This window comes from Balaenoptera borealis (genome assembly GCF_965194805.1).
Source record: "Balaenoptera borealis genome assembly, chromosome: 3".
In the NCBI taxonomy this organism is placed as follows: domain Eukaryota; kingdom Metazoa; phylum Chordata; class Mammalia; order Artiodactyla; family Balaenopteridae; genus Balaenoptera; species Balaenoptera borealis.
Genome location: NC_138866.1, coordinates 157,583,894 through 157,595,929, shown reverse-complemented (window position 1 = coordinate 157,595,929; position 12,036 = coordinate 157,583,894). Strand labels below are relative to the sequence as shown.

The 12,036-nt window shown below is 41.6% G+C and overlaps 1 protein-coding gene across 3 annotated transcripts in view; it reads left to right on the top strand.

Annotated features, from left to right (window-relative positions):
* The first annotated feature begins 10,313 nt into the window (after positions 1–10,313).
* The window catches only part of PITRM1 (pitrilysin metallopeptidase 1), a 32,056-nt gene continuing 30,333 nt past the window's right edge, over positions 10,314–12,036 (top strand). For all 3 annotated transcript variants that reach the window (XM_082386007.1, XM_082386008.1, XM_082386006.1), the window contains exon 1: positions 10,314–10,447. In XM_082386007.1, coding sequence (XP_082242133.1) covers positions 10,395–10,447 — 53 coding nt within the window. In that variant the 5' untranslated portion in view covers positions 10,314–10,394. The remainder of the gene's footprint in view (positions 10,448–12,036) is intronic.

Here is a 12,036-nt window from a genome sequence, read left to right as displayed (position 1 = left end):
CTTATTGAGTGGATAATGTCCTGAGAAACGGAAGTGCTGGAAGAAAGGGTGAAAACAATGAACGGTGAACAGCTTTACTCTTTTTATCAGAGAGACAAATAAAATTATTACGAGAACTATTTGTGGGACACTTTGATGAGCGCTTCAGATACATTATCTCCTTAAATTTTAGTTAAATCCCATGAGATGAATTCTATTATGAGCAGCCCCCGTTTCATTTCACAAAGGAGAGTAGTTTTTATGTGATGTGAGTTAAAGGGCTAATCATACATCCTGACAAGTCCAGGGTAATCTATTCCTCTGGGTTAATTGAAACAGTCTCTAAAATATCAATTTCCAATTTAAATATTTCCAAGCTAAGAAATCTGTTTATCATTTGTGAAGAAACAACAGATTATAAACTCTTGTGTTCTGTTTGTATGTATTTTAAAGTGACATTTCTTTACTAAGGAGTAGACCCTTTAAGAAATCTGTTTAGAGTTAGATGATTAGAATGATGATTATCATTATAATGGTAGTAGTTGGTAATGTCAACTTTAAAGGTTTTACGGTACCATTTATTCAGTTCCTACTATGAAAAAGACACTATGCTAAGTATTTTATATTTTCTATGAGGTAGGTGATATTATCTGTCTATTACAGAAAATTGAAATTTAAAGAATTTAGGTCATGTGCTGAAGGTCAAATGGCTCTAAGTGGTAGGGCAGAGATCTAAATCCAGACGTTTCTAACTACGAAACTGTATTCAGTACAACAGCTTCCTCTCAACTTAAAGGATAATCCTCAGCAATTTGATGGAAATTATATTTTATGCAGGTTGAAGTCAGATGAAGAACTCTTATGGGAGTAAAGGCCGCGTGATAGAATTGAGGCACAAAGATGCCTCTTTTCTGTCTGAAGGGAAACAGGAGAGAGAAAGTGAGCGACAGAGAAGAAATGATCTCCTCTGCAAAGCAGAGGCTGTAGAGGTAGGAATTACTCACAGCCCAGGTGATGTTCTCAGGGATTAGCCAAAACAACCACTAACAACAGAAAACACTAAGCGCTGTCCACGTTCTAGAAATGGCATTAGGCACGGGTGACATGAATATAAATTATGTACCACCCCTGCCTTCAAGGAGCCCCCAGACAAATGAATGAATATCGTTCTTTCCCGGGAAAATTAATGCAGAAAATCAGAAGCTGTGAGCAGCACACCTTAAATTCAGCCAGGAAAGGAGCTGGGTAGAAGCCTGAGGCTTTTCTGTTTAATGTTTTCTATTAATCTGTAGGAAAGCATATCGATGGCAATTGTACACATTCTTATTCATTGTTATTACTGAAGTAATATACAGTTCTGAAAAAAATAACCAGTTCAGAAAGGTGTAAAGTGAAAGGAAAATGTTCTCCGATCCCCACATTTCACGTCTACTCCTTTTAGATAACCATTATTCATGGATTTGTATACTTCCAGACGTTTTTGATTGCTATGAGGTCTGTGTCTGTTCCTATATTTTTATTTTAAACATTTTTATTTTTAAAAAAGGATCATACTGGTGGTTTCTCAGAAAATTAAAAATAGAATTACCATACAATCCAGCAATTCTACTTCTGGGCATGTACCCCAAAGAATTGAAGGCAGAGACTCAAACAGATATTTGCATACCCATGTTCACAGCAGTGTTATTCACAATAACCAAAGGTGGAAGCAACCCCAGTATCCATGAACAGAGTAGTGGATAAACAAAAGTAAATACAGACAATTATTAGCCTTAAAAAGGAAGGAAATCGTGACATTCTACAACATGGATGAACCCTGAGGACATAGTGCTGATTACAATAAGCCAGATGCAGAGGGATGAATATTGTATGATTTCATTCATGTGAGGTACTCAGAGTCATCAAGATCATAGAGACAGAAGTAGATGGCGGGTACCAGAGGCTGGGGGAGGGAGAATCGGGAGTCGCTATTTAATGGGGACAGAGTTTCAGTTGGGGGAAGATGAAAAAGTCCTGGAGATGGATGGTGGTGATGGTTACACACAGTGTGCGTGTACTTAATGCCACATAATGTACACTTAAAAGTGGTTAAAATGGTCAATTTTAGGTTTTGTATATTTTGTCACAATTAAAAGCTAATTTAAAAAAGTAAAGATACTTTTCACAAGTTGCGATGTTTACATAACACAGTGGATTGGGCATCTTGTCGTGTGGGCACAGGAAGCCCTGCCCCATTGTTATCGTAGGAGGATATTGAATGGGTTTTCCTGTCTCCTGAGAATCTGTAGGAGCGTGTCTGTCCCATGTCAGGGAGATGACACGCCCCCCTCCCCCCCAGCAGGAGCCTGATGGAGGTTCCATTAGAGGAACATAAAATAACCTGTTGGAGGACATTTAGGCGTATCTGCATTTACAGCTTCCCTGCACGTGTCTTTTTCCGCACTCTTTCGTGAATATATGCACTTGGTAAGCTGTGAGAGGTAAAACTGCCACTCTCAGGAATGTGTATTATTTTACCTTTTGAGTAACATGCCAAGTACTGCTCTAGAATATTCTTAGCAATGGATATTCCCACCAAATTATGTGGGAGGAGTTAGTTACTCGAGACAGCGACCGTTTTCAAACCTTAAATCTTTGCCAACTGGATTGGCTATAAATGGTTTCACATTTTAATTTTCTTAGTTCTGAGTCTGAGGGTCTTTCTTTTTTGTTGGTCATTTGTAATTCTGTTTTTGAACCAACTCCCCCAGTTTTTTGATTGGCATTTTTCTAAGAGATTTGTAAGAATTATTTGTATACTAAGGCCTTTTTCTGTCATGAGATTTGCAAATTTTTTTTATGGTTTGTTAGTCTTTTGTTTGTAATGATACTTTTGTTGCACACATATTTGAGAATTTTTACTGACAAATATACCAGTTTTTTTCTTTATGGATTCTGGATTTTTATACCATACTTTGAATAATTCCTAAATTATGTTTTACATTTACTCATCTTTTATGTTTTTATGAGCCCATTTTATATTAAACGCATTGATCTATCTGGAATCTCTTTTGGTGTAAAGAATGGGTCAGTATTGAACTGATTTATCTCAACTTCGTTTCTTAGACAATCTTTTCCTCAATGATTGAAAATGCTTCCTTTATCATATATGAAATTTCATATGTTCTGGGTCTATTTCTGGACACAGTATTCTGGGTCCCTGAGATCAATCTGTCTTTCCCCTCTTGAGCAGTAGCCATCTATGCTGGTTTTCTAGGGTCGCAGGGGGACAAATACAACACCCTGGGGTCTTAAACAACAGACATTCATTGTGTCTCAGTCCTGGAGGCTGGAAGTTCGAGATCAAGGTGTCGGCAGGGCTGGTTTCTCTGGAGGCATCTCTTCTTGGCCTGTAGACGCTTTCTCCCTGTGTCCTCACATGGTCGTCCCTCTGTGTCTTCATTTCTTCTTTTAAGTACACCAGTCAACTTGGATTAGTCCCACCCACCCTAAACAATTTTATGTTTATCACCTCATTAAAGACCCCATCTCTAAGCACAGTTACATACTGAGGTCCTGGGGGGTCAGGGCTTTACAATATGCATGGTTGGGGGGGACACAATTCAGCTTCTAACAGCATCTCATAACCATAGACAAAAGATGGGTCCAGCAGAAGCTAAAATCAGTTAGAATATAAACTCCTGTCTGTTTAATCCAGTGGTGACTAGGGTCATTGTTCACTTTCAAAGCACTACTAAATGATCACAAATGGATAGTCCAACTTTTAGTTTCCCTAGAAATACATTAGACAAGAACACAAGGGTAGAAAGGGGGTCATAAGTCACAGCGGACAGAATTTGCTTCCAGCTTATCTCTTAGGACCAGATTCCCCCCCTGCACACCATACACTTCCGGGGAAGCAGCACAGTGGAGAAGGACGTGCCGAAATCCCTCAGTAGCCTGTGCTTTGCCTCTGAGCAACTTCTTTCTGCTCCAGCCGCTGAACCTTAGTTCTCTCTCTCCTTGGACTTGGATTTCATATTGGAATGTAGTCCTTCCCAACTTTGTATTTTCAAACTCAGGTGCCCTAAAGACCCTCACATTAGAAATAAGACCAGTTCTGCTCTTCCCACTTTGGGAATATTATCAGTATTCCCCAAATTTGATATTATTTAATATTTAATAATTATCAGTTCCCAAATTGATAATATAGATAATATTATCAATATTATTGATAGAAAAGTAATTTTAATGATTAGTACGTGAAGAGATATGTTGAAATCAATCTACTTGAATGATGATATGGTCTCTGAGTTTAAAACAGGACCAATTGAGAATTAATTAAAAACAGCTTTTCCCCCATTGAGCTTTTTATTGTATAAGTATGCTGTTGCCTCTGGCTTGTTTCCAGTAAAAAGCCATCTCACTAATGAGTATTTATTTCACTGCCACAAACAATAATACATTAAAATGCTGTATAAATGCTATCATGCGTATTCTTTTCCGTCCTCCAACCTGCAATAGTACTCATGTATTCTTTCTCTGACAAATATTTATATCAAAGCTCCAAAAAGTGATGTGTGAAAATTCAATTACAATATATTTTTTTCTATTTCTGGTGTGTTAAAATTCCCCCTTCATACAAGTAAGCTAGAATATTGTAGAATGTTTTGCTGAAAAAAACAACAATTTTGGAATAAACTTCACATTTGTTTCATGAAATAATGATTTTAACCAGTAAATAAAGTCAAGAAAGAAGCTCCGGGAAAAAACAAAAAAGAGTGAATGGATATCAACAGACTGCCTCTTTTTAGGAATAGAAACCCGACAATTTTGTTCTCAAATATCAACAACAGATTAGTAAGACATTAATTTTTACAACTAAATATTTTGTTTCTAAAGACTTCTGGCATTTCATAATATAGGAGGTGATTTATTTTAACATTGTAGTAGGTAGCATAATGGCCCCAAAACATGCCACTTCCCAATCCCTGGAAACTGTGAGTCTGTTGTGATTTGTGGCAAGGGGGAATTAAGGTTGCCAATCAGATGACCTTAAAATAAGGAGATTATTTTGGATTGTCTGGGTGGGCCCAGTGTAATTACAAGGGTCTTTAGATAAGGAAAAGGGAGGCAGAAGCATCAGATCCAGAGAAATGGCATCGTTAGAAAGACTTGGACCAGCCATTGCTGCCTTTGAAGTTGAAAGGAAGGTGCCATGAGTCAAGGAATGTGGGCACCCTCTAGAAGCTGGAACAGGCAAGAAAAAGGATTCTCCCCAAAGCCTCCAGAGGAAACACGCCCCTGCTGACACCTTGATTTTAGCCCAGCTAGACCAAAGGTCCCGTAAAAGTAGGGGCCATGTCTTTAGTCTCTGCCTGAAGAACTAATTTCTAAAAATTTACCCAAAATTTAGCAGCAGAAAAGTACGTAGCCTGTCCTAGGAGCTCAAAAAAATTTTATCCAACAAGAGAGTGATTATGAACACATTGCACTCCTACCTTGGAAACCGATTACAAAATTATTATAAAGTGTTACAAGTATTGTAAAATGCTTTATCACATAAAGCAAGTAATTCATGACCATGGAGCAGATAAAAGGTCAGACGTGGAGCCTTGAACTGGATGGTTCTGTGTTGTAACCAACTGAGTAAACCGTGGTTTAGTTTCGCAAGTTACCAAATCGTTCACAGGGAAACAGTAGCTTTTGAGTTGCTGTTAAAACATCTGAAACATATAAAACGATTAAAATTTGAGTAATGGCTACCCTTAGAAAAGAAACATTTGAAGAGAATAAATGTTGTCTTTGGCAGTTTCTAGGTTATATTTTTTTCCCTCTTCATTTTCTCATTTCCACCTGGCGATGAACCCTTTTCCCATATCCTTTGACATTCTTTCTGTATCCCCTGTCAGTCTTGTTCCTTACACATAGTCAAGAAAAGTCATTCACTCTCAGTGTGATTTTAAGAAAATGGGTATTGCATTTTAAGCATTTTGCTGAATTTGGAACATACTTTTCTCCCACTGCGGTATTTCAGGCATCAGTGCGTGCATGCTGAGGATGATGGGGTGGGAGGGAAGGTCCTTTCTCTGCCTCGACTCCAACTTAAAATTGCACCATGAGTCAGGGGGCCAACCTAATGACTCATTCTGCAGGCATTTTAATCTTCAGGATGTTTCTATTACAGGGAGCAGAAACAAAATTCAAACTACATGTATTAAAAGCATAAGTGAGAAAAGTAAAACTTCTAAGCCCTTAGAAGAAGTATAGTATCACTGTGGCCTTGAGGTATGTACAAAGTGATTTGAAGTAGCAGTTCCACTTTTTCCCATATAATTTACAAGACTTATTGAATCTGTTCTCCAGTGACCTATTCTAGGTGTCTATTCCTGGCTTTTTCTAGATTCCTTCAGCCTCTTTGCCTCTCCCTCCCTCTGTGTTAATACACACTATCTTATTTGCTATAGCTTTGTAGACTTAATAAGTCTAAAAGTCCTTAATAAGACTTTTAAAAATTCCTGCTAATATAAGTTTCCCACACTGTGCTTCAAAATCGCTTTGCCTGTTCTTTAGTCTTTTCTCCTTCATCTCTGTCTTAGGATCACCTTGTGCTCCTAATCTGTTGGGATTTTTATCAGAATTGCATTGCATTTTTGGAGAGGAATGACATCCTTATCATACCGAGCTTCCTGTCTATGGAAACAGAACCTCTTGCCCTTTATTTAGGTATTTGTTAAATGCCTCTGGTTAAAGTGTTATATTAGGTTCACAATTAAGATCTCCTTTTTGACTCATTCCACTCAAATGCAAGTATATTTTCCCCACTCAAGTGAGAGCTTCAGCATGCATCCGGATTTTTTTTTTTTTTTTTTTTTTACTAATTTGTGCTAGATAGATATAGATATATGAAAGATAATGCATATCACTATTTCTACTATCTGTGTAGTATTTAATTATATAAATGTGTTACATTTTATTTAAGAAAACTCCTCTTGGTAGACTTGTATGTTGTTCAGTATTTGTTGTAGTCAGAAAGTGCTGCAGGGAACATCTTTATTTATACATCATTGTGCCCATGTGAGAATATAGCTGTAGGGTAATTTTCATGAAGTAAAATTTCTGGTGAATGAGTACATGCATTTAAAATATGTATAAATGATGCCAAAGTGCTTTCCAAAAGGTAAATATATATAGTATAGCTCCCAGAGCATAAAAATACCTGATCCCTGTAACTTCACAGACCTCACTAGCCTTGAGTTTTATCAAACTGTTACATTTGATAGATAATATCTCATTGTTATTTTTTTTTATGAGCTTATTATTTTATTTATTTATTTTATTTTTGGCTGTGTTGGGTCTTCGTTTCTGTGCGAGGGCTTTCTCTAGTTGCGGCAAGCGGGGGCCACTCTTCATCGCGGTGCGCGGGCCTCTCACTATCGCGGCCTCTCTAGTTGCAGAGCACAGGCTCCAGATGCGCAGGCTCAGTAGTTGTGGCTCACGGGCCTAGTTGCTCCGTGGCATGTGGGATCTTCCCAGACCAGGGCTCGAACCCGTGTCCCCTGCATGGGAAGGCAGATTCTCAACCGCTGCGCCACCGTGGAAGCCCTCATTGTTATTTTAATGTACCTTTTCTTAACCATTAATCCTGGCCTTTTTGTCTCATAGTTATATGTAAATTTGTAAAGTGTTTTTTTTTAAGTATTATTATTAAGGATTTTAGCCAAGAGGAATCTCAACAACATCTTAGGTTTTCTAAAACAACTACTTAAAACACCCAAAGTTAAACTAATTTCAGGGGAAGAGGTGATGTGCATCAGAGGTGGACATCAGGGAATGTACCTAGAAGTAGAAATGAAATTAAAATCTGCCAAATTATGTGAATTTCTGAATGGGTCATTTTAAACAGACAAAATAAAACAGAAGGCTGAAGTCAGTGTGTGACCAACGTCAAAATTAAGACCTAAGATGACAAAACTATAGGACCTTAGGGTTGAAAGTCAACTGGGAGAAAATTGGGGCCTCTTTCTCTTTACAGACGATCCCGTTTTTACAAGCTCAACAGAAAGATGAAATGCTGTATGAACACTTATCAGTAGTAATGTTCAGTGGTTGCAAACAGGTGACAGAATAAACATTTATTGAGTGAAAAAAAATAAAGAGTGCTAGGATTGCAGTTTGGGTTTTAGTCTGAGGCTGTTTCCCCTTATTTCATGTTATCAGCACTGAGTTTGTTGACATTTTATACCTCTCCTTCATGCCAACTTTGGAGACACTTACTTTGCATTTCCAGCAGTCATCACTTGATTGCTGTTTATGAAGGATTCAGAAATAAGGGATTTGCAAAAGCATGCATTTTATCGATGACATGCAATCCTGGAAAACAACATATTCAGTTAAACTACTTCATATTTTTCTTCTGGAGGTAAAAGAACCTTGACATCTTGGTATTAGTTTGCTAGGGCTTTGTAACAAAGTACCACAAACTGAGTGGCTTAGCACAGCAGAAATTTACTGTCTCATCATTCCGGAGTCCAGAATTTGGAGATCAAGGTATTGGCAGATTGGTTCATTTTGAGGCTGTGAGGGAGAATCTGTTCATAGCTCTCCCCCAGCTTCTGGTGTTGCTGGTAATCCTTGGGTACCTTGGCTTGTAGAAGCATCACTTCAATCTTTGCCTTCATCTTCACGTGGTCTTTTCCTGTGTGTGTCAAGGTGCCTAACTATCTCCTTTTAAAAAGACACCAGTCATATTGGATTATCATTTTAACTTGTTTACCTCAGTACAAACCCTATTTCTGAATGAGGTCACATTCTGAGGTTCTGGGGGTTAGGGCTTCAACATATCTTTTTGGGGAGACACAGTTCTACGCGTGACACTCCGATATTCACTTGATTGCCTTTCTGTGTCCCAGGCACAGTCTATTCTGAGAATGCTCACTTGCTAATCTTACTAACACGTTTCATTATAACATAGGATCTGTTTTTGTAACACAGGATATTGCATAGACAATTTTTGATGTTTTTCTACCTTGCAGAGATTTGTGTTAATGTAAATTGAGATTACATATGAATGTTAATATTATGTTGGTGCTGCTCAAAATAATTATGTATAAATTCTTAGTGTGTATGTGTAGGTCAGCCATCAGTGAGGTTTATGCTGTGGAAACATTCTACTGAGTGGCAATTGCTGGATTTATGTAGCATTTATTCTTCAGAGATCAAAATTCTAGAACCTTCCAGTGCCTCAGTTTCCTGCACAATCACAGCAGGGTTAATAACACCCAACTGTCTCCCCCAAGATCACAGAGATGTTGTGGGTCTAACATTTATCACCCAAATTCTCATCAGAGGAAAGGTATTTGCACGGAGTATGTTTGTGTCCTTACCTTCTCATCATTACCCTTGTTTGTCCTGGTTCAGCTGGATTCTCCTCTGAATAACTGGTTAACTGCAGAATCCTCTGCATTGTGGAGAGGTTTTTGTAGGCTTTGGTTACTTTTCCTTGCCTTATTACCCTTTACGTTGCTGTCAAAGCGTTTCGTGTTAAAATCAATTGCACCTGTCTACTTAGCGTTCTTTCTTTAGAGCCTGGAGGAAGGGGCAGGGAGATATGAGTCCCTTTGAAGTCGTGGATGGGGGAGGGGATGGGTGGGATGCGGGAGTCTAGAGAATGGAGGAAACAAAAGCTCTGAGAAACTGAGGTCAGACTCGGGTCCTGCATTCTTCCAAGTCCCTCCCATACCGTGCCCAGGTGTGTTTAATCCCAAATGCCCTTGACAGCCCACAGCCGCCTGCCGGCCCACCCACTCATGCTCTGCCCTCCTGGAGCCAATCCCTGAGGTTCGAGAAGGCCACGTGTGTATTCCCCCCCAGGCACGAAATGCCGGTGGGGAGCTGCCCTGCGGTTTGCTGGGGATATTCTGGTTGGGACCGTTCGTAAGTAAGAGCATGACATCATGGAATCGTGGCCCTGGAAAGCAGGTGATGCAGCCCTCGAACCTTATCCACGAAGCTACACAGCCCGGGGCTAGGGCACCCGGCAGGAGCCTGAAGCTGGACGCCCTTCTCACTTCACTGCCCGAGACCTGCTAATGGACGCCTGAGTACGCACAACCTCCATCCCGGAGACCAGCGCCCACCTGTGGCCAGAGGACCACGCAATTCACCTGGCTCAGCGTAAGTCCGCCCCTCCCCTGCACACGCCCGCCCCTCCCCTGCGCAGGCCCCGCCCCTCCCTCCGCCTGCCCGTGGCTCTCAGCCCCGCCCCTCCTTCGCCTCGCCCTCCCCGCCCTCGAGTCCCGCCCCCTTCCTCGCCAGCCTTTTGGAGGGGCCGTCGCCCTGCGCGCTGACCAATAGGGTGGCGGCCGGCTCGTCCCGTCCCGCGCTGTGCGTCGGGTTAAGTGGGGTCACGGCCGGCGGTGCGCCAGTCACAAGCCATGTGGCGCAGCGGGTGGAGGACCAGGGGCGTACTGCGGAGGCTGAGCGGCCGGTGAGAGACAGCGGGGGTCGCGGGGCGGGGAGGAGGAAAGGGGGAAGTTTGTGGGGAGCGAGGAAGGGGAGGGGAAAGTGAAGCGGGGAGGGAAGGTGGGCGGCGAGGGCGCCGGGAGCCCGGTGGGCGGGCGGGTGCTGGAGGCCTCGGGGTCTCTGTCTCTGGTTTGGGATTCCGCACCTCAACTCCTTGTTCTGGGGCTCCCGGAGTCCCTCCGCCTCGGGGCTCCTGCACCCCGGGGCTCCTCTGCTGGGGCCTCCCGCACCCCCGGCCCTCTCGTCTGGTGGCTCGTGCACCCCGGGGCCCCTCGCCCGGGACCTCCCGCTCCGAGAGCCCATCGGGATGGCAGAGCAGCCCCTCCAGTGGCCTCTCCCCCAGAGGAAGGGAGTTCCTGTCCAGTTACCAGGGTTGGGGTGCTGCAGCCAGGAATGACTGGGATATAGCCGTCGAGGACCTGGCCTGACCCCGCTCACCCCGGGCCTCCCAGAGCGGTGGCCCTGCGTGCAGGTTGTCGGGGCTTTTGAGGTGAAGACTGTCCTTGGTGTGGATATTAATGCGAGAATAAAATTAGGCGGTAGTTACGGGTCTCATTAGGCGTTAACTCCATTTCCCTGTGTGTAGCTGTGGGCAGGGAGGCCTCAGGCTCCGCACCTGCGCTTACTTATCTGCGGCGTTGATGAGAGTGGCGCCTCTGGGAGTGGAGGAGCTTTGTGTTTAATGAGAAGGTTTATGGAAAAAGAGTGTGTTTAGCTGCAAACCCTGAATGAGTATCATTTCTTTTGAGTTTGTAAAATAGGACAATACTTTTTAAACTTTTTAAACAAAGATGAATTGTTTAGTTTCGTGCTAATTCACAGAATCTTGTTGAGTTTGTAAAATATCGCAACATTTTACGTTTTAAAGAAAGATGAGTTGTTTAGTTTCAAGCTAATTCAGAGAATCTTGTTGAGTTTGTGGTGGAGTTTAGCTGCTGTTAGCCCAGGGGAGGGAGCAGGGGGGTGTCTGTTGTTGGGCTGCCCTTATTGGTGTTTTGGGTTAAAATCCTCTAGCTCATAATTCTAAGAGTGGTTAAATCGGGGAGGGAAATGCTAGTTGTTTATAGAAACATCCCCATACTATTGCCTGATATTGAATGAGTCAGTGTATTCTGTGCTTATCTTACATAAAAGAAGTGTTTTTGGGATACATCGTTAATGTAGAAAACACCATAAAACGTATAATGCAGTTGAGAGAAAAATTATTTAAAAATAAGCTGTGTCACCATTACCCAGTTTAAGATTACCCCTTACCCATCATACGTTATAATTCTCCTCCCTCTTAAATGAAATCTCCCTTCTGGTTTACAGAAATAACCTCCTAATTTTTCTTTGTGTTTTTACCATCCATCTATACTCCCACGATACAGCGTTGCCTGATGGAACAGTACCTGTTTAGACTAATATTGTGTCTGTCTTTTGTAGTTTTTTTGGCTTTAGCATCATGTGCCCACTTCTTTGATACATGTAGCTGTAGTCCGTTCATTCTTAGGACCAAGTTTATCAACCGAATAGTCCACAATTTACGTGTTTTCTGTTGCTGGACATCTGGGC